At 45.0% G+C, this 26300-nt stretch overlaps 3 protein-coding genes across 8 annotated transcripts in view; 1 reads left to right on the forward strand and 2 right to left on the reverse strand.

Moving 5' to 3' along the window:
- The window catches only part of slc30a4 (solute carrier family 30 member 4), a 9231-nt gene extending 2178 nt beyond the window's left edge, over nt 1–7053 (forward strand). The window contains exons 2-8 of the mRNA XM_067419223.1: nt 2570–2989; nt 3259–3405; nt 3807–3960; nt 4244–4466; nt 4584–4689; nt 5580–5714; nt 5900–7053. Of these exons, the coding sequence (XP_067275324.1) occupies nt 2632–2989; nt 3259–3405; nt 3807–3960; nt 4244–4466; nt 4584–4689; nt 5580–5714; nt 5900–6054 (1278 nt within the window). The 5' untranslated portion in view covers nt 2570–2631 and the 3' untranslated portion in view covers nt 6055–7053. The remainder of the gene's footprint in view (nt 1–2569; nt 2990–3258; nt 3406–3806; nt 3961–4243; nt 4467–4583; nt 4690–5579; nt 5715–5899) is intronic.
- Nucleotides 7054–8891: 1838 nt separating this feature from the next.
- On the reverse strand, nt 8892–12384 carry c16h15orf48 (chromosome 16 C15orf48 homolog). Of its 5 annotated transcripts, XM_067419235.1 has the most exons (7): nt 12298–12362; nt 11421–11485; nt 11248–11293; nt 11056–11122; nt 10848–10936; nt 9993–10053; nt 9039–9148 (listed from the first exon to the last, which is right to left on the reverse strand). In XM_067419235.1, the coding sequence occupies exons 4-7, from the start codon at nt 11095–11097 to the stop codon at nt 9080–9082; spliced, it is 261 nt and encodes an 86-aa protein (XP_067275336.1). In that variant the 5' UTR covers nt 11098–11122; nt 11248–11293; nt 11421–11485; nt 12298–12362; the 3' UTR covers nt 9039–9079. The 5 variants fall into 5 exon arrangements, with proteins under 5 accessions (XP_067275337.1, XP_067275336.1, XP_067275334.1 ...); XM_067419233.1 differs by having other exon boundaries at nt 11421–12384; XM_067419232.1 differs by lacking the exon at nt 11248–11293.
- A 2279-nt stretch (nt 12385–14663) lies between these two features.
- afg2b (AFG2 AAA ATPase homolog B) overlaps nt 14664–26300 on the reverse strand; it is a 36602-nt gene continuing 24965 nt past the window's right edge. The window contains exons 5-10 of one of the 2 annotated variants that reach the window (XM_067419230.1): nt 22623–22781; nt 22022–22231; nt 19848–20078; nt 19476–19610; nt 17688–17813; nt 14664–15160 (exon numbers count right to left, since the gene is read on the reverse strand). In XM_067419230.1, coding sequence (XP_067275331.1) covers nt 15020–15160; nt 17688–17813; nt 19476–19610; nt 19848–20078; nt 22022–22231; nt 22623–22781 — 1002 coding nt within the window. In that variant the 3' untranslated portion in view covers nt 14664–15019. The remainder of the gene's footprint in view (nt 15161–17687; nt 17814–19475; nt 19611–19847; nt 20079–22021; nt 22232–22622; nt 22782–26300) is intronic. The other variant, XM_067419228.1, reaches the window with a different exon arrangement.

Consider the following 26300-nt stretch of genomic DNA (forward strand, 5'->3'; position numbering starts at 1 on the left):
GGCAGTGTGTGTGTGTGTGTGTGTGTGTGTGTGATGGGTATGTATAGGGGCAGTGTGTGTGTGTGTGTGATGGGTATGTATAGGGGCAGTGTGTGTGTGATGGGTATGTATAGGGGCAGTGTGTGTGTGTGTGTGTGTGTGTGTGATGGGTATGTATAGGGGCAGTGTGTGTGTGTGTGTGTGTGTGTGTGATGGGTATGTATAGGGGCAGTGTGTGTGTGTGTGTGATGGGTATGTATAGGGGCAGTGTGTGTGTGATGGGTATGTATAGGGGCAGTGTGTGTGTGTGATGGGTATGTATAGGGGCAGTGTGTGTGTGTGATGGGTATGTATAGGGGCAGTGTGTGTGTGTGTGATGGGTATGTATAGGGGCAGTGTGTGTGTGATGGGTATGTATAGGGGCAGTGTGTGTGTGTGATGGGTATGTATAGGGGCAGTGTGTGTGTGTGTGATGGGTATGTATAGGGGCAGTGTGTGTGTGTGTGTGTGTGTGTGTGTGATGGGTATGTATAGGGGCAGTGTGTGTGTGTGATGGGTATGTATAGGGGCAGTGTGTGTGTGATGGGTATGTTTTGGGTGTAATGTGTGTGTGTGATGGGTATGTATAGGGGCAGTGTGTGTGTGTGTGATGGGTATGTATAGGGGCAGTGTGTGTGTGTGTGATGGGTATGTATAGGGGCAGTGTGTGTGTGTGTGATGGGTATGTATAGGGGCAGTGTGTGTGTGTGTGTGTGTGTGATGGGTATGTATAGGGGCAGTGTGTGTGTGTGTGTGTGTGTGATGGGTATGTATAGGGGCAGTGTGTGTGTGTGTGTGTGTGTGTGTGTGTGTGTGATGGGTATGTATAGGGGCAGTGTGTGTGTGTGATGGGTATGTATAGGGGCAGTGTGTGTGTGATGGGTATGTATAGGGGCAGTGTGTGTGTGTGATGGGTATGTATAGGGGCAGTGTGTGTGTGATGGGTATGTATAGGGGCAGTGTGTGTGTGTGATGGGTATGTATAGGGGCAGTGTGTGTGTGTGTGTGTGTGTGTGTGATGGGTATGTATAGGGGCAGTGTGTGTGTGTGTGTGTGTGTGTGTGTGTGTGATGGGTATGTATAGGGGCAGTGTGTGTGTGTGATGGGTATGTATAGGGGCAGTGTGTGTGTGTGTGTGTGTGTGATGGGTATGTATAGGGGCAGTGTGTGTGTGTGATGGGTATGTATAGGGGCAGTGTGTGTGTGATGGGTATGTATAGGGGCAATGTGTGTGTGTGATGGGTATGTATAGGGGCAGTGTGTGTGTGTGTGATGGGTATGTATAGGGGTAGTGTGTGTGTGTGTGATGGGTATGTATAGGGGCAGTGTGTGTGTGTGTGTGTGTGATGGGTATGTATAGGGGCAGTGTGTGTGTGTGATGGGTATGTATAGGGGCAGTGTGTGTGTGTGTGTGTGTGTGTGTGTGATGGGTATGTATAGGGGCAGTGTGTGTGTGTGTGTGTGTGTGATGGGTATGTATAGGGGCAGTGTGTGTGTGTGTGTGTGTGTGATGGGTATGTATAGGGGCAGTGTGTGTGTGTGTGTGTGTGTGTGTGTGTGTGTGTGATGGGTAAGTATAGGGGCAGTGTGTGTGTGTGTGTGTGTGTGTGTGTGAGATGGGTATGTATAGGGGCAGTGTGTGTGTGTGTGTGTGTGTGTGTGATGGGTATGTATAGGGGCAGTGTGTGTGTGTGTGTGTGTGTGTGTGTGTGTGTGTGTGTGATGGGTATGTTCTCTGTTTGAGTCTCTGTGCTTTACTGGAGTATTATTTTTTCTGTAATCTTCTGACTTTAACTTCACTCCATCTGAAAGACAAATATCGTCCTCTTTACTCCACTACATTTCTATCAAGGTCCTCGAAGTGGAAAGTCGTTTCTGTCGCAGCTTTGAAAGTCAGTGATGATTTTTTTCTTCTTTAAAAGGTGTTTGGGTTTTTGCAGAAAGCCTTTCAGGAATCACTCTTGTAGAGTCTCGTGAAGTTCAATGATTTCACAGCATTTATTAAACACTGATTTATAGTTTAGAGCAAAATGGAAGAAGACGGATGTCCAAATGCTCATTTAGTGGAGGATTGACATAAACAAAGTTGATTCTGTCTTCAGTGAAGGTGAACAGTGTGAGAATATCAGATGTGTATCAGTGTATTGGATCCGTGCATTCGGCCTTAAACTTTCACTTGCAATATTTGACCTACGTTTACTCAAGTAATAATAATAATTAACATAGAAGGGTGGGATCTCCTCAGACACCTGATGATGCGACGGCAGCCATATTGCTCCAGAACGCTCACCACACACCAGCTGATTGGTGGAGAGGAGACCCAATCAGGAGAGGGGGATGATTAGGGGCGATGATGGACAGGGGCCAATGGGCAGGTTTGGCCAGGATGCCGGGGTTACACCCCTACTCTTTATCGACGGACATCCTGCGATTTTTAACGACCACCGAGAGTCGGGACCTCTGTTTAACGTCTCATCCGAAAGACGGATGAAGTTTTTGTCCAGCTCTGTTCTGTGTGTTGGAGACTCTGACAGGTGTTTTTGTGTTGCAGGTAACCTGGAGCCCCATGAGAAGGACTGGTCAGTTGTTCCCGTTGTTCCGCATTAGAGACTGATGTCCGGCTCGGGTCTGGTGGGCCGTGTGCGAGCCGCTCTCCGCCGGCCGACGGACACATGGCACCTGAGCGACGCGGCGGCCGGCTTCGAGTCCGCGGATCTGGAGGAGGACGAGCCGCCGCGGTTCAGCCGGCTGAGGGTGGTGGTGTCCGGAGACGAGCTCTCCAACGGGTCCGCGGTCAGCACGCTGGTTCTGGAGGACGACGATGATGCTCTGCTGGACTCATCCGGCCCGGCTCCGGACGACTGCCACCGCTGCCGGAGGACCCGAGAGGCGGAGCGGCGCCGCAGGGTCATGAGGAAACTGGCCTCCGCCGCAGTGCTCTACTTCCTGTTCATGATCGGAGAGCTGATAGGTGTGTGTGTGTGTGTGTGTGTGTGTCTCTTTGTGACATATGAGGACCCAAATGTGTATAATGCCATGGGTATGACACAGGTATTACAGGAGAGGGTGAAATATGAGGACATTACCCATGGCCCCACTTTACAAAAGGCTTATAAATCACACAGGAGGAGTTTTTATGAGAAAGTAAAAATGCAGAATGTTTCCTGTGAGAGTGTGAGAGTGTGTGATGTGTGTGTGTGTGTGTGTGTCGCTCGCCTCTCTTACAGGTTTGTCTTACAGGAGGATACGTGGCCAACAGTCTGGCCATCATGACGGACGCGCTGCACATGTTGACGGATCTGATCGGGATCGTCGTGTCTCTGCTGGCGCTCTGGCTCTCCGCTAAACCCCCGACATACAGATTCACATTCGGCCTGCATCGGCTCGGTGCGTACACACACACACACACACACACACACACACACACGCACACACACTCATCAGGCTCTCACACTTCATCTGCCTAACCCGGTTCACATTTACAGTTCTTCTCTCCAATCGAAACGTCACCATTTTACATGAACTATTGTCCTCCGCGAGGGCGTCGCCACCTGTCACTCACATGAGATCAGCCAATAGCAAACCACAGCCATCCAATCAACTCCCCACAGACACACTCAAGCCCCGCCCACATCTGATCTTGTTTGTGAAGCGATGGACTCGATATACGGCTCAGAGCAGAAAACAGCAGCAGACTTCATGATGAGTTAATGTGAAGCCCTAGTGTGTCTTTCACATCTTACAGGTGTGAAAAGCATCTCATTGTGTGTGTGTGTGTGTGTGTGTAGAGGTTTTGTCAGCAGGTATCAGTGTGTTGCTGATCTATATTCTGACGGGTGTGCTTTTGAATGAAGCGGCTCAGAGAACGATCCATCAGGACTTCACCATCGACGGAGATGTGATGCTGATCACGGCCGCAGTGGGCGTCGCCGTCAACCTGCTGTGAGACACACACACACACACACTGTCCCTAAACCTACCCATGACACACACACACACACACACACACACACACACACACACACACACACACACACACACACACACACACACTCTTTACTGTCATCTTGAGTAAACACTGTCACCTGCTCTTCTGAGGCTTTGCTGTCTAATTCATGTGACTTTATTGCTGTGGGTTGTAAACCGATTTTGTTCAGGTCTAAAGTCTAAGAGGAGCTGCTCAGTGTGTGTGTGTGTGTGTGTGTGTGTGTGTGTGTGTTTGTAGGATGGGCTTTCTCCTCAATCAGTCCGGGCATCTCCATTCACACGGCCACGGGCACTCCCACGGGTCACCGGAGCGAGGTCAGGGTCAGCGGGGTCAGGGTCAGCAGGGTCAGGGTCAGCGGGGTCACGGCAGTCTGGCGGTGCGAGCGGCCTTCATCCACGCTCTGGGCGATCTGGTTCAGAGTGTCGGGGTTCTCATCGCCGCCTACATCGTCAGGTTTAAGGTACGGCCGCTCATGCCTTTGAGCTGATTCTCTGGGACTGTACATATCTGAAATAACTTTATGATGATAATAACACAGCCCTGCAGCTGATGGTGTGTGTGTGTGTGTGTGTGTTAGCCGGAGTATAAGCTAGCGGATCCCATCTGTACGTACCTGTTCTCTGTGCTGGTGCTGTTCAGCACATTCCAGATCATCAGAGACACTGGCATCATTTTACTAGAGGGTGAGACACCTGTCTGTCTCTCTGTCTGTCTGTCTCTCGTCTGTCTGTCTGTCTCTCTCTCTGTCTGTCTCTCGTCTGTCTGTCTGTAGTCTGTCTGTCTCTGTCTAGCTGTCTGTCTCTCTCTCTGTCTGTCTCTCTCTCTCTCTGTCTGTCTGTCTCTCTCTCTGTCTCTCTGTCTGTAGCCCGTCTGTCTCTCTGTCTGTTGCCCGTCTGTCTCTCTGTCTGTTGCCCGTCTGTCTCTCTGTCTGTTGCCCGTCTGTCTCTCTGTCTGTTGCCCGTCTGTCTCTCTGTCTGTTGCCCGTCTGTCTCTCTGTCTGTAGCCCGTCTGTCTCTCTGTCTGAAGTCCGTCTGTCTCTGTCTGTTGCCCGTAGCCCGTCTGTCTCTCTGTCTGAAGTCCGTCTGTCTCTGTCTGTTGCCCGTCTGTCTCTCTGTCTGTAGCCTGTCTGTCTCTCTGTCTGAAGTCCGTCTGTCTCTGTCTGTTGCCTGTCTGTCTCTCTGTCTGTAGTCCGTCTGTCTCTCTGTCTGTTGCCCGTCTGTCTCTGTCTGTTGCCCGTCTGTCTCTCTGTCTGTTGCCCGTCTGTCTCTCTGTCTGTTGCCCGTCTGTCTCTCTGTCTGTTGCCCGTCTGTCTCTCTGTCTGTTGCCCGTCTGTCTCTGTCTGTAGTCCGTCTGTCTCTCTGTCTGTTGCCCGTCTGTCTCTGTCTGTAGCCCGTCTGTCTCTCTGTCTGTAGCCCGTCTGTCTCTCTGTCTGTAGCCCGTCTGTCTCTCTGTCTGTTGCCCGTCTGTCTCTCTGTCTGAGTGTAATGACACTCGTGTGAGTATCCATGTTGAGTCTGTCCCTTGTACAGTGACGCGTGTGTGTGTGTGTGTGTGTGTGTGTGTGTGTGTGCAGGCGTGCCGCGTCATATGGACGTGTCTGGTATCCGGGCGGATCTGCTGAAGCTGCAGCATGTGGAGAGTGTGGAGGAGCTGAAGCTGTGGGCCCTGACAGCTGACCGCACCGCTGCTATAGTCCACCTGCTGCTGGGTGAGAATAACACACACACACACACACACACACACACACACACACACACCCTCATATTTCACCCTCTCCTGTAATACCTGTGTCATAATACACATTTGTGTCCTCATATGTCACAAAAACACACACACACGTTTCATCAGATTCAGATGGTAATGATATCTCTGTGTGTGTGTGTGTGTGTGTAGCGCCGGGGATTGTGGGAAACTGGGAGGACGTTCAGTCGAGCGCTCGGCGTCTTCTGATGGCCAATCACGGAGTGAGCCACTGTACAGTCCAGCTGCAGACCAGAAGAGCAGGAGCACTGATGACCTGCACACACTGCCTGACCTCCAGTGCCTGAGACACACACACACACACTCACACTCACTCTCACTGTCACACACACACACACACACACACACACACTCTCTCACACACACACACACTCACGAGGAGAGAGACCGGGGAACTGACCCAGCAGGGTTTAATGATTGTCTCGCAGCTTTTTCTATAATGAATATTGACCTCATTTTGATAATCCAGACGTGGATGTGTTTAATACACACATGAGGAAGAGTCTGTGTGTGTGTGTGTCTGTGTGTGTGTGTGTGTGTGTGTCTGTGTGTGTGTTCAGAAGCGAATCCGATGGAACCGGGTCTGAGCGAGCTGGTTTAATCGGTTAAATGGACGTTTGGCAAAAAAATCTACAATCAGATTAAAATCCAAATAATATTAATATAGTGAATGCAGAGGAAGCGGAACGATTAAACAAATAGATTTATCATTTCGACTTTTGGGTGAGATATGACCAGCTTTCATATTCACACTGAAATAATCCAAACGCTTCGTGTGTGTGTGTGTGTCTGTGTGTGTGTGTGTCTATGTGTGTGTCTATGTGTGTCTGTGTGTGTCAGAATATTCAACGTTTGCAGAGCTCATCAATCAATGTGCGATCATAGTTTGACAGGACAGACTGTGTTTTACATCATCACGGACACACACACACACACACACACACACACTACTGTAGTTTTGTGCATTTCCGACATTTATCATCATTTCCTGCAGATATTCGTGATCCAATCACCGTCTCAGAACACGACGGATCTTCCTCTTATCTCTTTATTTGATTTCTTTGTCCCTCAGATATGATTATTATTTAACGGTCAGTGCCTCTCATCAGTATTTTGGCCATCATGCCTTTTTATTATTATTTTTATGGTTTTGTTTGATGTTTGAGCCAGAATATGAGGCTCTGGGCGGTTTGCATCTGTTCTCTTTATGTTTGCAGTATTTGGATGATGGATTTACACTGACGCTGAAGCGCTTGACAACTTGAAATAAATACATTTTAAATGCCTCTGTTGGGTGTTATTTGTGTTCTGATTGGGTTTAGAAGTTTGCACATCAATCTGCAGGAGAACTTCTTTCTTCCATGTTTTTCTGTGCTAAGGGTCTTTAACGTGTGTGTGTGTGTGTACTTGTTTATATTACACTGTGGGGACCAAATGATCAAAGTACTTGCCTGGCTACGTCGTGCCAAGTGTAAAGTTTGGTGGAGGGGGGATTATGGGGTGGGGTTGTTTTTCAGGGGTTGGCCCCTTAGTTCCAGTGAAAGGAACTCTTAATGCTTCACCAAGACGTTTTGGACAATTTCATGATCCCAACTTTGTGGGCTCAGTTTGTGGACGGCCCCTTCCTGTCCCAGCATGACTGCGCTCCAGTGCACAAAGCGTCGCTCCATAAAGACATGGATGAGGAGTTTGGTGTGGAGGAACTGGACTGGCCTGCACAGAGTCCTGAGCTCAACCCGATAGAACAGCTTTGGGATGAATTAGAGCGGAGACTGAGAGCCAGGCCTTCTCGTCCAACATCAGTGCCTGACCTCACAAATGAGCTTCTAGAAGAATGGGCAAAAATCCCCATAAACACACTCCTAAACCTTGAGGAAAGCCTTCCCAGAAGAGCTGGAGCTGTTAGAGAGGGTGGGCCGACTCCAGATTAAACCCCACGGGTTAACAATGGGGAGATCATGTGTGTGTAGAGGCGACAGCACAACACTTCTGGCCATATAGTGCATTATGTCCAAAGATAAAAAGTCACAATGATCTTTTTTTTAATTTTTCCATAAATATCACATTAAACTCTGTGATTATAGGCTTTAAACCAGTCCAAGAGGAGAACTTTCCCTTCTAGAGTTAATATTGATGGAACATTATGGACGTGATGCATCAGTCGTCAAAGTTCAGAGATCAGGCAAACACTTCCTGGTCACGTGACAAGCGAGATCAGCACAGAACACTGAGTCACGTACACACACACACACACACACACACACACACACACGCCTCACTAGAACACGCTTAGACGTGTCTGGAGAATATGGGCTGATGGGAATGTTCATGATGATGCAGCGAGTTTAATACCATGGTCACACACACACACACACACACACACACGTTTGTTTGTGACATAGGGACTCTCCATAGGCGTAATATATTTTCTATCCCCTTACACTGCCCCTAAACCTACCCATCACACACACACACAAACACACACACAGCCCCTAAACCTACCCATCACACACACACACAAACACACACACAGCCCCTAAACCTACCCATCATACACACACACACACACACACACACACACACACACTCTGCATTTTTACTTTCTCATAAAAACTCCTCCTGTGTGATTTATAAGCCTTTTGTAAAGTGGGGCCATGGGTAATGTCCTCATATTTCACCCTCTCCTGTAATACCTGTGTCATACCCATGGCATTATACACATTTGAGTCCTCATATGTCACACACACACACACACACACACACACACACACACACCTCAGCCTGATCCCTCTATGAATGTGTGTTTCTCCAACATGAATACGGAAGCAGGAAGTGCATCAGAGTTTCCTCGACCGTCCACAGGTTTGATTTATGGGCTCATGGTTCCGGCTCAGGAAACCGCGGGCTCAGACGAACACAAGCGGCGCTAATTAAAGACTCGAGGCTTTCGCTCATCTGGAGGAAAATAAAAGACAAACGCAGAATTTCACTTTTATTCTTGTCATTAATTTATTCAAGTGCCGAGGGATTTCCAGTGTTGAGACTCAGAGTATAAATATATATAATATAGAAGAAGAGGAGGAGGAGGAGAAGAGAAGAGGAGAAGGAGAAGAAGAGGAGAGGAAGAGGAGGAGGAGGAGAAGAAGAGGAGGAGGAGGAGGAGAAGAAGAGAAGAGGAGGAGAAGAGAAGAGGAGAAGAGGAGGAGAGGAAGAGGAGGAGGAGGAAAAGAAGAGGAGGAGGAGGAGGAGAAGAAGAGAAGAGGAGGAGAAAAGAAGAGGAGGAGAAGAGAAGAGGAGGAGGAGGAGAGGAGATCATCTGGTCAGTTTCTTCAGCAGCTCCAGCTCCTCCACTGGTTTCCATCGCTGGTTAATGGTCACCAGCTGGACACAAACAGAGCGGACGTGTTAAAGCTTCTCCTCCGATGACCAAAGCCACACTCACGCCATCCACTGCTCCTGTTTTAAGACCAGATATCTAACAATTCTTACATTAAGAAACATTTACATAATCTGCCACTGAGGTAAACAAGATAATCTTGCTTTCTGTTTGAATTAAGATTATTTATCTTATTTTAAGCAAAAACTCTCTTAAAGGAGCGCTCCGGCGTGTTTAGAGATGGGGCTTATTCAGCTTCTCTCCTACATTTAGATGTGTGGGCGAATGCGTTTGTGTGTCTTTAGTTTGGCAGGGTCGCCGCTAGCTTAGCTTAGCATAATGAATGGAATCCTATGTTGCCAGATAGCATGTCCCGAGTAAAAGTGATCCAAAAAACTAAAAAACACCTAATCTCCTCGTCTTAATCTGCATCGCTATACTCGGTGTGAATCCGCAGGCCACAGGAAGTCATTAGGTGAGTTTTTTTGGATCACTTACTCGGGACATGCTATCTGGCAACATAGGATTCCATTCATTATGCTAAGCTAAGCTAGCGGCGACCCTGCCAAACTAAAGCAATGCACTGAGACACAAACGCATTCGCCCACACATCTAAATGTAGGAGAGAAGCTGAATAAGCCCCATCTCTAAACACGCCGGAGCGCTCCTTTAAATTTTGAGTTATTTTCCCCCAAAACAAGACAAATTTTTTTGCTTGTCTAGTAAATGCTTCTTAATGTAAGAATTTTTATATATTTGGACTTAAAACAGGACGAAAATACTACGTAATAAAGCATTTTTTGCAGTGTGTTTAACATTAACACGAGCATCAGCGTGTGTGTGGTTTACCTTCTGAGGTTTGGACGGGTCGAGGCTCTCCCATGGCTCGGGATTTCCAGTCTTGTTTAAACTATAAACATCCAGTCATGTCATCACTCTACAGCTTTTACAATATTATCTGTAGAATATTAAACTTCCCTCATAGAAACTCTCAACACGAGTAAATCATTAAAGGGTTAGTTCAGCCTCGTGTCGTCTCAAACCCGTTTAAACTTCGCTCATCTTCAGACGCAGATCTCTCTGATGATCCAAAAGCTCTCCATCGACAGCAATGAAGTGTCGAATAGTCGAATAATAACACATTATTACAATCTCAACGTCGTTAATCAGGCTAATAAGGAAAGGAGATCGTTTAAACACCGTATGTGATTTTTTGTTGACAAGCTCTCTGACCCTTAGACAAGAATGAACACTAAGACAACGTTAAAAACCAAAATAAGTCACATGATCAGCGTCAGCCAATGGTGAGCCGGCGTTCTGGTGTAGAACTCTGAAGCTCTGCACTGTATTTACTACACCAACAGAGACGGCCACAGACGAGGAGAAACGTTACATAAAGTCGTTATTTAGAGTCACACTAAGGTATTCTCATCTCTCCATCACATTAAGGCTGAAACACCGGAGTCACATGACTATTTTAACTATTGTGTCTGAAGATGAGCGAAGCTCTGGCGCGTTTGGACGACATGAGGAAGTAATGACAGGAATTAGGCTGAACTATCCCTTTAAGTAGCCGAGTTCAGAATAATAAAGAACACAGGAAGCACTTTATATAGACGGATAATGGCGTTTATCATTAACCATATTCATGAAAGTATTCAATATTATTGTTATTAACCCCAGAATAATGATAAAGTTTCTCACATGACATCCGGTTTGGTCAGTAAGAAGTAAACCGAAGCTGTTGCTGCTCCAAGTGCTGCGCAACCCACAAAACCAATCAGAGGAATCAACTAGAACAATAAAAATATTAATAAAATAAGTGATATAATAATCCAGAGATATGATGATGATGATGATGATGATGATGATGATGATGATGATGATGATGATGATGATGAGTCGTCCTCACCTCCTTCCTCTTCTTGAGCATCTGAATAAACCCTCCAAACATCTTTCACCTGTTGCAATCAGGCTTCCTGATGAAAACAATTATTATTTTCCAAATGTGTTCCACTGAGAGTCAAAGATGAACAAATAAAACACAATCAGAGAAGAAGAAGAAGAAGAAGAAGAAGAAGACGACAGGTGGAGAGTGACCGACCTCCTGAAGTTGTGCTGTAATGCAGCATCATTCTGACTGTGCTGCTCTTATAAACACAAAAGAGACGTGTTTGATGGCACGTACACACACGCACGCACGCACACACACACACACACACACACACACACACACACACACACACACACACACACACATCATCTCACGCGCCTCACCTTCATACCGAAACTATGATCGCATGATCTGTGCGGTTATAGCGCCATCTGCCGGACTCAGTGACCTTGTCACAAAACACAACACAAAATCACATAATGAAAAGTTAAGACATTTTGACTTAAAACGCCATTTATGACGGCAAAAGTCAAAATTGCGACGTAACAACACTTTATGGGATTAAACATTGTTTAATTAAAGTCAAAATTATTACATATTAAGTCATAATTATTAAAAATTCAAAGTAATATATTTATTTATTGACATATATTAATAAATGTTTATTTATGTGCATATATTTGTTTGCTTTTTTTGTTTTACTTAAAATGCTGTAAAATGACTTTGTATGTCATAATTAGGATTTACCAAAGTTGTTTGGCAGAAACGGGCTCCCATACTCGCAATGGCAAACACACGGCGTTCAATTTTATTAACTTTTTTGACAACTATTGTGTGGAAGGTTTAATTCACGAAACATGTTTGTGTTTACGTTCTTCTGCTCATCCCCTCACGCTCTGAAGCGCAAAAGGCGCGAAGCCTTCATTTAAATTTCAAATGTTGACAGTTGGTCTTCTGAGGAGAATTCGCGACGGTTTATCGACCAGGCCTGAGTTTTCATTTGAGTAAAGTAAGTAGGCTAAATAAAGATAAACAGTTAATTTTGGATTTTCTTTAGATATTTAAAGGTTCTGTTTACAAACCGAGTGAGTACACTCGCCATTTGTTGTTTTTAATTTGTGAATACTGGCTCGTTGTAAAGCCGTGGACACTTAATGACTTGAGGTAAGCTGTTTTATTGTCTTTCCTCGATTAAAACACTGATCGAGCGATTTAACGACATGATACGTTTCAGTAAGTTGTAATGTATCCTCAACATACCTTAAGAGATATTCATGTTTATTCTTTAGGAAGAGATGATCGCGTTCATTCACGCACGCGCCTTGAACTAACCCCTCACGTCTCATTAAAGAGCGGGCATTTCTTGATAACATGGAGCTTAAATTACACGATCTTCAGCGTATTGATTCATGATTCGGATCGCCAATGTCACGTGATTTCAGCAGTTTGACACGCGATCCGAATCATTAGTCGATTCACTGACTCATCACCGTTTGAATCTTTATCTGAGGATTGAACACAAACGCGGAAGAGAAGCCAATGCTGAATAAAGTCGTAGTTTTTGTTATTTTTGGACCCAAATGTATTTTGGATGCTTCAAGAGACTCTAATTAACCCACTGATGTCTCATATGGACTACTGTGATGATGTTTTTATTCCCTTTCTGGACATGGACAGTATAGTGTGCATACACTTGCATACGCTCTCGGACTAAATATAAAATATCTTAAACTGTGTGTGAAGATGAACGGAGGTCTGACGGGTGTGGAGCGACATTAGGGAGACGAGTTAATGACAGACATTTCATTTCTGGTTGAACTGACCCTTTAATCTGTGTGTGGGACTGAAGTGTGTTCCGCGCTTAAATCAAGCCGACTGTTAACTGTTAATGATTGCGTTCGTTCGCTGTATACACATACACCGAATCGACGTGTACCGTTACACCCCTAAAAGAAAGAATGTGAAACAAATTATTTCATTCTCTGTTTTTAAATATTTTTTTTAAATATAATTTAAATAGATTTTACACACTAATAGCAATAACGTATCGCTTATTAATATCGCATTATCTAACAACATATTGCATATTTCTTAAATATCGCACAGCACTAATACTCACGTATCCGCGTATAAAGTTATTAAAGTTAGTTGTGAAGAATGTAAATTTAAAAGGCTGATATCATTTTAACGCTTCAGTGCAGTGACGAGAAGAGGTCATCCAGAGGTCGTCCAGATACCTTGGCATAACCTTAAGCAATGGCCCTGGGCGGTGGTTCAACGTCAACGTTATGACAACGCTGTAACAACCTTCACCGCAAAACGTATTTATAGCGACCTTCGGGCCATGTTGTGTCAACGTTGTTAGAAGGTTGTGTACGTTGTGTCAACGTTGTGTGTTTGCTGGGTACACATTAAATACACAGAGTAACGCACACAATGCTAATGTTGTTAACCTTAACTCTCTGAGAACAAAGTATAACGGTAACACTTTATAATAATGGCCCGTTATTAATAGATAACTGCAGGAAGTAGTGCAGGACTAATGCGTAGCACTACATGAACACTTCAGCTCCTGCTAACTAATACACACACCAGCTGAACTCTTCAGTAACATCGAATTCAGGAGATCGTTCCTTATCAGATCATTAATAGTTCCTGACTGAGACTGGCGTCACTAATAACTAATCGCTAACAAGGACAAATTATAAAGAATTACTAATTAATTAATAATCACCACATTAACATGTCTGAGATGTGAGAAATTGTCTTTTTTTACTCTTAATGTGGTCATAAAATGCATCACTTATTCCTTAAGTGTTATCTAGTCATTATTCAGGAGCTTCTGGAGATCTGGAGCATTATTATAAAGTGTTACCAGTATAACAATCATAATTTGCACGTTTGATGGGATGCGTGATCGGTAGCGCAATTTATTGTAATGCTTTTTCACACATGGCACAGGTACTCAGATTATTCAGGAAAAAGTCTTATTTTGGTCATACTTACAAGATGTAAGGAAGTACAGTATCCACACCGGTGCGGTGACTGACAGCCACACACACACACACACACACACACACACACACACACACACACACACACACATCATGAGATTCATCCACTCCGATGCACAATCCACATAAAGATGATAATTCAACAAATTACTGCAAATACAGGTTTCAAACAGAGATGGCAACAGAGAGGCAAAACTTACGGACTGCAGCTTTAATTAGCTACATTAAACTAAAACTGTGATTCAATTTGCAATTATATTCAGTTCATTTAAATTTATTTTGTATATAGCACGTAATACAACATGTGTTTCACAGCAGCTTTTACTGAGAACAGAACATTATAAACCCCAGACTCAGCGTAGATGTGAAAATGCTCTATCCAAACCTGAATGGCTGAAACTGAAGAATGGAATAAAGACTTCATTCTGTCTTGATATAGACTCAGCAGATTTATTGCTCAAGTAAAAGCACCTAAAAAGTGAAAGTATGAAAAAGTTATGCAAGTTTAAATTTACTATTTATTTTACAAAATAATTTTAAATCTAAAATTACTATCAAAGCCATAAGTTCTGTTCCAATTTTGAAGTTGACATCACAAATGTAAGTTTCCATGAGATTTCGTTCAGGCGCTGTACCAAAAATATCCACCGGGTGACACATTCTGTTAAATTTATGCATCGTCTTGTAACAAACTGAACTTCTATCACAACAGTCACCAAATATGGAACCTTGAGACAAGATTTGAAAAACTTGATTATAAAGTAGTTTAAAAAATAAATGTATGAAACATGACCCCGCCCACTAGGGGGAGGAGCTTGCTAGAAGAACCTAGAGTAACGTTTCCATGGTAACACATCCAATCTCAAAACGGTTTTTGCATTTCTGAGTTTGTAAGCTTTCGGATTAAATGATAATTAAAATAAAACAGGACATTTGTACACAAATTAAATGTTTTATTGTATGCATTTCTACTGGAGACATGAGTGGATGTTTTGCTGAAGTTGTTCAGGACTCAGCGACGGACTCAGAATCTGCAGCGCCTTCAGAAAGTGCTTTTGTCTCACGCAGGACACATCGAATCCATCCTCACGCAGAGCCAGGAGAGCCGCCTGAGAGAGAAATAATCCAGCGTTATCCCGCAGGAAGAAAACAATAGCGCTTATCGGTAAACAAAATGTGCAGTTTTTATATTTGTATGGAGTGTAACGGTTCGTTTTAACAACGATTCGATTCGTATCACGATTTGAGGTTGTCGATACGATTTAAGGACGATATTGGTTAATTTAGAACGATACGATCTGAAACGATTCAGTGACTTGAAATCAGATCAATAAATTTTTAGCCAAAAATGTTAATCAGTGTGACTGAAATACCGTATACGTGCAGGTGAGGTTTCCTAGATTCCTGTTGTTTCTTTTAAGGGAATCAGATATCAATTAATTATGGATATAAACAAACAAGTAAACAATTAATGGCAAATATGTTCACATTTTATTTGAATAAAGTGTAACCAAAAGTTTAGGTTGAACCTTCTCTGCTCTCATTTTCAATAAAAGTACAGTAAATGCAACCAGCACACTTCTGCTGCTACTTCTGCTGTTTTTCAACATAAAAATATTACAATATTAATATCAAAAATAAAGTGCAACTAACATCTCTTCAGGTTTAATTAACAGTAGGTTTACCTGCTGCTTTTGCTGTTGTTTTTCAACATAAAAATAATACAAATATTAATATCAAAAATAAAGTGCGACCAGCATCTCTTCAGGTTGAATGAGCCGAGGCTGAACCTGCTGCTACACACAGCGAGAGACTCCTTTAGAACATCTCCATCTTTACTAAAGCCAAAGTGTTTTCTCACACTGGACCGCGATGGTGGCCTGATCATTTATCGCTTGTTGCTATGTTTAGTTTTCTTTGCGCGTGCGGCTGACGTCACACATAGGCAGACTGAGTAACGTTTAACACCTTTATCATTAAAAGTGTTAAGAACAAACATCCATATAAAGTCTGACGAGCTTAAACCAAACGCGTTAGTTCCTATTATCGATACAATCGATCGATTACCTTTTAAAACGATATTAGATCGATATATGTCGTCCGGAAGGCCAACTTGCCGAGCACAGATCGATGTAGTTGGATCATAGGAATATAAATCAATACATCGATGTAGTAGATGAATCGTTACACCCCTATTATTTAACATATGATACAATTAAACCGCATCACATGACCAAGAGTGTGTTTTCCTGAAGACCATCACGACTGAAAACATCACTGATTTCATATGAAAGCTTCATAAACAATTAACATTAAAACACATTTTAGATGCAATATTGACTGTTTTTGTCAGCAGCGAAAATATATAATAACGCATTTCAATAGTGCGTGTTACGGAACGATTCAGCCGTTTGAATGAATCGACTCAATGACTCACTCATTAAGACTCACCTGCTGCCCCCTACTGCTGGTTTAGCTTCATATACTTTCCAACATTTCTTTTGTTTATTCAAAACTACAAACCTCACAACATTATTTAATGCAGTTGTAATTTTCCAGTGTAAATTATTTTATTTGATTGGTAACAGCCCTTATTCTAAAGGAAGTGTATGTAAGGTTGTGGGCTAAACTGGTACTGCAATCACTCTCCCCCTCCCCCTGACTCGAGGTTGCCAGATTGGCTGCGGGATCAGCACAACGTTTGTAGCTGTGCTAACTAGAGCAGATCTGGCAACCCCAAACACTACTGACTCCTGATTGGTCGATAGGTGGAGGGCGGAGCTTCTGGCCAAAACACAACATGACATCATCAACATCAGCTTTATAATGACGATATCCTGCTGGACTACTGCTGGCAGTGATAGAAGAGTTTGAGATTAACATGATTTATTAATGTCTAGAGACATATCAGGGACATTTTATGATTCATTGAAAAGCATTTCTTAAATACAGCTCCTTTAATTTAACGTATTGATCCAATTTAAGAATGTAATATGAAAGCTGAAGCATAGCCTATGTTTAATAAGATTAGGGGGAAATTCACTTTATATAAAAGATAAAAATATCACAAATGCAGATTTAAATATGCCAAAGCTGATTGATATATCTTAAACTGTGTGTGAAGATGAACGGAGGTCTTACGGGTGTGGAGCGACATTAGGGAGAGGAGTTAATGACAGAAGGTTCAGTTTATGGGTCAACTAACCCTTTAGTGTGGAGCCCTGAGTGTGGTCCTGAAGATGTGAGTGAGTGTGGAGCCCTGAGTGTGGTCCTGAAGATGTGAGTGAGTGTGGAGCCCTGAGTGTAATCCTGAAGATGTGAGTGAGTGTGGAGCCCTGAGTGTGGTCCTGAAGATGTGAGTGAGTGTGGAGCCCTGAGTGTGGTCCTGAAGATGTGAGTGAGTGTGGAGCCCTGAGTGTGGTCCTGAAGATGTGAGTGAGTGTGGAGCCCTGAGTGTGGTCCTGAAGATGTGAGTGAGTGTGGAGCCCTGAGTGTAATCCTGAAGATGTGAGTGAGTGTGGAGCCCTGAGTGTAATCCTGAAGATGTGAGTGAGTGTGGAGCCCTGAGTGTGATCCTGAAGATGTGAGTGAGTGTGGAGCCCTGAGTGTGGTCCTGAAGATGTGAGTGAGCTTTACCTCTTTGCACAGGTTTTCCAGATCGGCTCCGGAGAAGAGCTCAGTTTGAGCCGCCAGATCCCGCAGACTCACGTCCTGATGCAGTGGAACGCCTTCGGTTCGGGAGCGCAGCACGGACACACGGCCCTATTCGCCAGAAAACACGTCAAAATCCAGCCAGCAGCCAATCAGCTCCCCTCGCACACCATCAAGCCCCGCCCACATCTGTTCTTGTTTGTGAGGCGATTCACTCGATATACGGCTCGACTTCCCTTTCATGCTGACTTTAAGGACATCACGTCTAGTGATCGACCGATATATCGGCTTCCCAAAATGTAAAAATTTCCCTATAATCTCGTATCGGTTTCGTAATATCAGATTCACCGATAAATGGCGCCATCGTGTGGAGGTTTTGAGAATCGCGTATGGACTGAGGGGAGATGATCAACAGCAGTGCAACAAAGGTAACATAACCTGCATCCCTTAATTAATACACTTATTTAAAAAATGGCACTCTTTCTGACTATTTATTGATGTAAGTGTCTTTTGTTCTCTATGTAAGGGAGGGAAATTGCTAAATTTACAGTGTTTAAAAAGTTCAGTTCGGTGCTGTTGCTATAATTGTAAAAAAAAAAAACAGATATAACAATAATAAATATTGGTTCTATATATCTGTTATCGGCACAAACGTGCAAATAAACGGTATCGGTTATAAAAAAATAAAATAATATCGGTCGATATTGATCGGTGATATATCGCTGTGGCTTATGTTTAAAGGATGGGGAGTGGCTGTGGCTTATGTTTAAAGGACGGGGAGTGGGTGTGGCTTATGTTTAAAGGATGGGGAGTGGCTGTGGCTTATGTTTAAAGGACGGGGAGTGGGTGTGGCTTATGTTTAAAGGACGGGGAGTGGGTGTGGCTTATGTTTTAAGGACGGGGAGTGGGTGTGGCTTATGTTTAAAGGACAGGGAGTGGGTGTGGCTAATGTTTAAAGGACGGGGAGTGGGTGTGGCTTATGTTTAAAGGATGGGGAGTGGCTGTGGCTTATGTTTAAAGGACGGGGAGTGGGTGTGGCTTATGTTTAAAGGACGGGGAGTGGGTGTGGCTTATGTTTAAAGGACGGGGAGTGGGTGTGGCTTATGTTTAAAGGACGGGGAGTGGGTGTGGCTTATGTTTAAAGGACGGGGAGTGGGTGTGGCTTATGTTTAAAGGACGGGAGTGGGTGTGGCTTATGTTTTAAAGGACGGGGAGTGGGTGTGGCTTATGTTTTAAAGGACGGGAGTGGGTGTGGCTTATGTTTAAAGGACGGGGAGTGGGTTTAAAGGACGGGGAGTGGGTGTGGCTTATGTTTAAAGGACGGGGAGTGGGTGTGGCTTATGTTTAAAGGACGGGGCGTGGGTGTGGCTAATGTTTAAAGGACGGGGAGTGGGTTTAAAGGACGGGGGAGTGGGTGTGGCTAATGTTTAAAGGACGGGGAGTGGGTGTGGCTTATGTTTAAAGGACGGGGAGTGGGTGTGGCTAATGTTTAAAGGACGGGGAGTGGGTGTGGCTTATGTTTAAAGGACGGGGAGTGGGTGTGGCTAATGTTTAAAGGACGGGGAGTGGGTGTGGCTTATGTTTAAAGGACGGGGAGTGGGTGTGGCTAATGTTTAAAGGACGGGGAGTGGGTGTGGCTTATGTTTAAAGGACGGGGAGTGGGTGTGGCTAATGTTTAAAGGACGGGGAGTGGGTGTGGCTTATGTTTAAAGGACGGGGAGTGGGTGTGGCTTATGTTTAAAGGGCAGGGTTTGGAATGAGCGGTTGGCTCACCTCGAGGTCAGGAGGAGGCACGTATATAATCTGGTCGAGTCGGCCGGGCCGGAGCAGAGCGCTGTCCAGAACCTCTGGCCTATTCGTGGCAGCCACAATCAAAACATCCTTATTACACACTTCCTGCAGCTCCATCTGAACACACACACACACACACACACACAGTCAACATCACACTAATAATGCACTGAAGCTCACATTCTTGGACACATTAGGGATAGTAAAGTCAACACGATATATAACGCTGTTCTAGTGGATATTATAATCCTAAAATCTTACATATTGTTCCTTTAATGAAAATGATCACATCTGCACACAATGTTTTACTCAGAAAATATATATAATTTCTTGCATCTTTGGTTGAGGTCTGACCTGATGTAGTCTGGTTTGCTCCTGCTCTCCTCCCTCTAGCTGAGCTCTGGTCTTCCCGCCGTTGCTCCGCCTCTCCAGGGTCCGAATCCCGACCCCGTCCATCTCGGTCAGCAGGACGGACAGAACCTGAGACTGGACACTGGGAGACCCATCCGCTCGAGAACCCAGCATACTGTCAATCTCATCCAGGAACAAGATGGAGGGCGCACAGGCACGCGCTCGAGCAAACACCTGACCGAAGGGAACACCATCATCACTTTTATGACGGATTGATGCACTTTTAGGATCGATCTTCTTCAGGTGTGTGTGGGGTCTCGCCTGAGCTCATGTGTGTGTGGTCTCGCCTGAGCTCATGTGTGTGTGGTCTCGCCTGAGCTCATGTGTGGGTGTGGTCTCACCTGAGCTCATGTGCGTGTGGTCTCGCCTGAGCTCATGTGCGTGTGGTCTCGCCTGAGCTCATGTGGGTGTGGTCTCGCCTGAGCTCATGTGCGTGTGGTCTCGCCTGAGCTCATGTGCGTGTGGTCTCGCCTGAGCTCATGTGTGTGTGGTCTCACCTGAGCTCATGTGTGTGTGGTCTCGCCTGAGCTCATGTGCGTGTGGTCTCGCCTGAGCTCATGTGTGTGTGGTCTCGCCTGAGCTCATGTGGGTGTGGTCTCGCCTGAGCTCATGTGCGTGTGGTCTCGCCTGAGCTCATGTGCGTGTGGTCTCGCCTGAGCTCATGTGCGTGTGGTCTCGCCTGAGCTCATGTGCGTGTGGTCTCGCCTGAGCTCATGTGGGTGTGGTCTCGCCTGAGCTCATGTGGGTGTGGTCTCGCCTGAGCTCATGTGGGTGTGGTCTCGCCTGAGCTCATGTGCGTGTGGTCTCGCCTGAACTCGTGCGTGTGGTCTCGCCTGAGCTCATGTGCGTGTGGTCTCGCCTGAGCTCATGTGCGTGTGGTCTCGCCTGAGCTCATGTGCGTGTGGTCTCGCCTGAGCTCATGTGGGTGTGGTCTCGCCTGAGCTCATGTGGGTGTGGTCTCGCCTGAGCTCATGTGGGTGTGGTCTCGCCTGAGCTCATGTGCGTGTGGTCTCGCCTGAACTCGTGCGTGTGGTGTCGCCTGAGCTCATGTGCGTGTGGTCTCGCCTGAGCTCATGTGCGTGTGGTCTCGCCTGAGCTCATGTGCGTGTGGTCTCGCCTGAGCTCATGTGCGTGTGGTCTCACCTGAGCTCGTGTGTGTGGTCTCGCCTGAGCTCATGTGCGTGTGGTCTCGCCTGAGCTCATGTGCGTGTGGTCTCGCCTGAGCTCATGTGCGTGTGGTCTCGCCTGAGCTCATGTGCGTGTGGTCTCGCCTGAGCTCATGTGCGTGTGGTCTCGCCTGAGCTCATGTGCGTGTGGTCTCGCCCGAGCTCATGTGTGTGTGGTCTCGCCCGAGCTCATGTGGGTGTGGTCTCGCCTGAGCTCATGTGGGTGTGGTCTCGCCTGAGCTCATGTGGGTGTGGTCTCGCCTGAGCTCATGTGGGTGTGGTCTCGCCTGAGCTCATGTGGGTGTGGTCTCGCCTGAGCTCATGTGGGACCATGTGGGTGTGGTCTCGCCTGAGCTCATGTGGGTGTGGTCTCGCCTGAGCTCATGTGTGTGTGGTCTCACCTGAGCTCATGTGGGTGTGGTCTCACCTGAGCTCATGTGTGTGTGGTCTCACCTGAGCTCATGTGTGTGTGGTCTCACCTGAGCTCATGTGTGTGTGGTCTCACCTGAGCTCATGTGTGTGTGGTCTCACCTGAGCTCATGTGTGTGTGGTCTCACCTGAGCTCATGTGTGTGTGGTCTCACCTGAGCTCATGTGTGTGTGGTCTCACCTGAGCTCATGTGGGTGTGGTCTCACCTGAGCTCATGTGGGTGTGGTCTCACCTGAGCTCATGTGCGTGTGGTCTCACCTGAGCTCATGTGTGTGTGGTCTCACCTGAGCGAGTATGTGTGTGGTCTCACCTGAGCGAGTGTGTGTGTGGTCTCACCTGAGCTCATGTGTGTGGGGTCTCGCCTGAGCGAGTGTGTGTGTGGTCTCACCTGAGCGAGTGTGTGTGTGGTCTCACCTGAGCTCATGTGTGTGTGGTCTCACCTGAGCTCATGTGTGTGTGGTCTCACCTGAGCGAGTATGTGTGTGGTCTCACCTGAGCTCATGTGTGTGTGTGTGGTCTCACCTGAGCGAGTGTTTTCTCAGAGTCCCCCAGGTAAGGAGAGAAGAGCTGTGCTCCGCTGAGGCAGAGGAAGGTGCAGTGTGAGGAAGAGGCGGCTGCTTTCACCAGCGTGGTCTTGGCACAGCCGGGCGGGCCGTACAGCAGGACTCCTCTGGGCCGGGATATGCCCATCCGCACCAAGGCTTCGGGGAACCGCATGGGCCACTCGATGCTCTGAGCACAGGCACCACATTAAAGGGATACTTCACCGCTTTTTCATATTAAACTGACTCGCGGTGACGATCTGATAGCATTTAGCTTAGCCCAATAAGCCCAGTTCATTCACTATGTTACCAAACAGAGATCCAGCTAGAAGCCACCAAACTCCCCCACGTGTTCCCTATTTAAATACAGCTACACCAATAGCTGAACGATCAAGTATGATGACATAAAACGTGCCGCTTTTCAAAAAAAAAACATTTCAGGCAGGAGTTTTTACTGCGCCGACTCATACAGGTTTGGGACAACATGAGGGTGAGTAAAGGATGACAGGATTTCATTTTAGGGTGAACTCTCCCTTTAAGCAGAAGAGCCGAAGCGGCCCGTACCAGGTGAGCTCCTGTACCTGTTTGAGTTTGAGCTTGACGTCCTCCAGGCCGCCGATCTGCTCCCAGCGGACGGGTTTGATATCCATCGCTCCCACGGCGCTCCTCAAACACGACGGCTGGACCATCCGGAGCGATCCCAGGAAATGCTGCATCGAAACCGACTCGCTCGCTCCAGCCTGAAGAACATCAGGAGAAGTAACGCGCCGGTGTCTACTGTTACTATAGTAACGCGATAGTATCGTGCCGGTGTCTACTGTTACTATAGTATCGTGCCGGTGTCTACTGTTACTATAGTAACGCGCCGGTGTCTACTGTTACTATAGTATCGCGCCGGTGTCTACTGTTACTATAGTAACGCGCCGGTGTCTACTGTTACTATAGTATCGCGCCGGTGTCTACTGTTACTATAGCATCGCGCCGGTGTCTACTGTTACTATAGCAACGCGCCGGTGTCTACTGTTACTATAGTATCGCGCCGGTGTCTACTGTTACTATAGTATCGTGTAGCGACTCAGGCGAATCAAACACACAATCGCCAGTTACATTTAACAAATATGTTTTGAAAGTTGTGCTCACTAGCAGACCTTCCCCCAACACAGCAGAGGGAGATTCTTCAGTCACCCTGGAAACCATCTGATAAGGTGTTTTTATGGCCCCGAAAGGAATTTGGCCACATGAAGTTTCAGACACAAAGACACAGAGCTTTTGCCTCAAATTATAGACAAACCATCTATAAATGAACATGCACCCCAGGACATTATATGTAAACACATAACTGTCTTGTAAAATGTTTATTCTGTATGGTATTTTGCATCTTTTTGTCTTTGTCTTAACAAAGTACTAGTTCAGATAACCTCATATATGTCATGTCTCCTATCAAATTAATGCTCACTTCACGACTTACACTTCCATGTATATCACTTATTCAGAAAATGCAGTGTGTGTTTGTTGCATTAATTATAGTATGAAGACTCAGAGACCCACTGAGTCGAACCTTCAAACAAAGAGCTATAAATTCTGCTGAGGAATTTCCCGCCGGGAAATCCCAACACTCTCATTGGTTAAGTCTAACCCCAGAGGGTGGGACTACTCCCAGACCTTAAAAGAGGTGCTCGGATGCCCTCCCTCTCTCTCTCTTCCTCTCTCTCTTCTCTCTCTGGCTGAACCAACACGTCATCGGGGCTGGCACTTAAGCCATGCCACCAATGCAGGCCCTCCAAGCAGGCCTCATCTCTTCCAAAAATCTTCTCTTCTACAATCCGATCTTCAAGAACACGAAGCATCGCTAAAGCAAACAGCCGCTTCCCTCCCAACCTCGGAAAGGACCGCCGAACACGCAGGAACATACGCACACAAGCGAGAAGCCAAAACGAAAAGAAAAAGAATGCAAGTATTCTATTTCTTACTGCTGTAAAGAGGGTGTGTTATGTCCCCGTTGGGATAAATTAACTCCGTGAAGGTCGTATTTGGTTGAATTGAAGGAAAGTTGGTTCTCACCCTCCCCCACTCTCTTTGTCTCTCTCTCTCACTCTCTTTGTCTCTCTCTCTCTCTCTCTCTCTTTTATCTCTCTCTAACTTCAGTCTATTCATTATTCTCTTTTATGTATTCTTTCGTTAATATCTATACTTCTACTCTCTTGATGCATATTTAGTATGTACTTTGTGTGAATTGTAGTGTTATTGTTAGTCTGTGTTTATTAAACCTTCAAAAGACATTTAATGAGTTGAATCTGTTATTCTGCCACATACACAAAGTCAATGAAACTTGCGATCTAAACGTTACCTAACTGCTTATGCTACTATGTTAGTAAAGTAAACTGTATGACCATTTGAAATATTGAACTTATCCTGATCAGTAAAGTTAATGTTTCTTATGCGCTCGTAAAGCAGTAATCCCTTTATTGAGAATTGATTTGAAAAGTCTATAACTAATTTGCAGGACAAACTTAGTAGGATAATTTCAAGCAATTCCGTAAAGGGTTACTTGTATTTAATTAAACAATTTTCCCTATCGGAAAATTTTAATACGTAATGAACAACTGGCAAATCATATTCATAAATTCATGAATATTGAATATTAAATCCCTTTTGAGTTAATTATTCCCCGAGACATTAAACTCATTAGTCGTTGTTGTTACATGTATTTGGTGGAGAATAATGCGAGCAAGTTTCAAACGTTTGTGTATGTGTGAATGATATTCATATTCTATTCATTGTGTATTTTTGAGGTATTAATAACCTGCACGCGCGTTTTGTTTCGTTTTTGTTTTGTTGTTGTTTGGTGAATTATGAACGGTACGCGCAAGGCGAACCCAAGCATAAACAGATGCTGAGAAATGTTGAAGTAGCCGGATTATATTAATAAAAATATGAACGGTACGAAAATCCGCGTGATCTCTGAAACCCCCTGCAGCCGTAGGCGCAATAGGTTTTATCCGCGTGATTTCCAAACAAATGTATTGTAGGAAACCCATACATTTGACTCGAGCAATATATTATGTGTTCCATCAAAATAATGAGATTTTGATGCAGTCTGTAGACACGTACGTTGCGTTATCCCGCTTGATCTGAACTACGGAAAGTTTCTATCATTGCGGAAGATTGGGACAGGGCGAGACTCTCCTGTACAATATAAGGGGCCTCAGAATAATTATTATATCGTTAAGATAAACGATAACTCCTGGTTTAAGTCTGGCTTAGCTAACCAAAGACCTGAGACCTAAAACATTTGAATCAAAAATGCTGAAAACCGTCAGCCATATTGATAAATGTCTATTGGAGTCCATGTAAAATGCGTGAATAGGCAGACGGAAAATTCCTGCATTCACCCGTCTTGTTACGCGTGCATCTAGAGCACCAGTCATTTGTAAATGATTTGCAAGAGCCAGTAAAGCGAAGAACGCCAGGGCGACCCAGAAATTGCAACGCCGCTTGCAAACCGCCAGAGGGCGACTCAAGAATTGCAACGCCGCTTGCAAAACGCGAAGGCGACTCAGAAATTGCAACGCCGCTTGCAAACCGCCAGAGGGCGACTCTAGAACCAGACAAAGCCATCTGGTGAGCATTTCCGCCTAACTAACTCTAGTCTAGGGCGGGCGCAATAGCGCCATCGTGTGGATAAATTCGGATAGTTTCACTCTCCGTTATTTGATTCCGCCTTAACAAAATAAGTTTGAGCCTATAAATTGTTTATTGCTTACTGTTGTACACAGTTTCATTTATACAATTTTTCTAGCAACAACCAAATCTCCTTTCTCGCTGATTAAACACCCTTATTCGAATTTGAAGTTTAAAAAGAAACATAACTTCCTCTAACCCAAAGTGAAATTAGGTTTAAGTCACAGACAGTCCAATTGGAAGGAAGGACGCCACCGTGTGGCTATACCCTGTTAAGTCAGCGCAACACTAAATCCCTACGCCCTTCCTGATTAATTCTTTTATTTGGATAACTCCCATTTAGAGATTAATCGTTATAGGGTAGGATTTTTGATTGGCTTTCTTTTATTTGATTTTCCTTACAGGCTTAGTTAAATTTCATTTAAACTTGCTTTGAATTTAATTTGAATTAAGTTGAGCTTCTAATTTTTATTTTTATCTCATTTTTTTTTTTAAATTTAATTTATAATTTTATTTTAATTTTTAATTTTCAATTTTTAATCTTAATTTTTAATTTTAATTATTTTTTTAATTAAAAA

This window comes from Pseudorasbora parva, chromosome 16 (genome assembly GCF_024679245.1).
Source record: "Pseudorasbora parva isolate DD20220531a chromosome 16, ASM2467924v1, whole genome shotgun sequence".
NCBI lineage: Eukaryota > Metazoa > Chordata > Actinopteri > Cypriniformes > Gobionidae > Pseudorasbora > Pseudorasbora parva.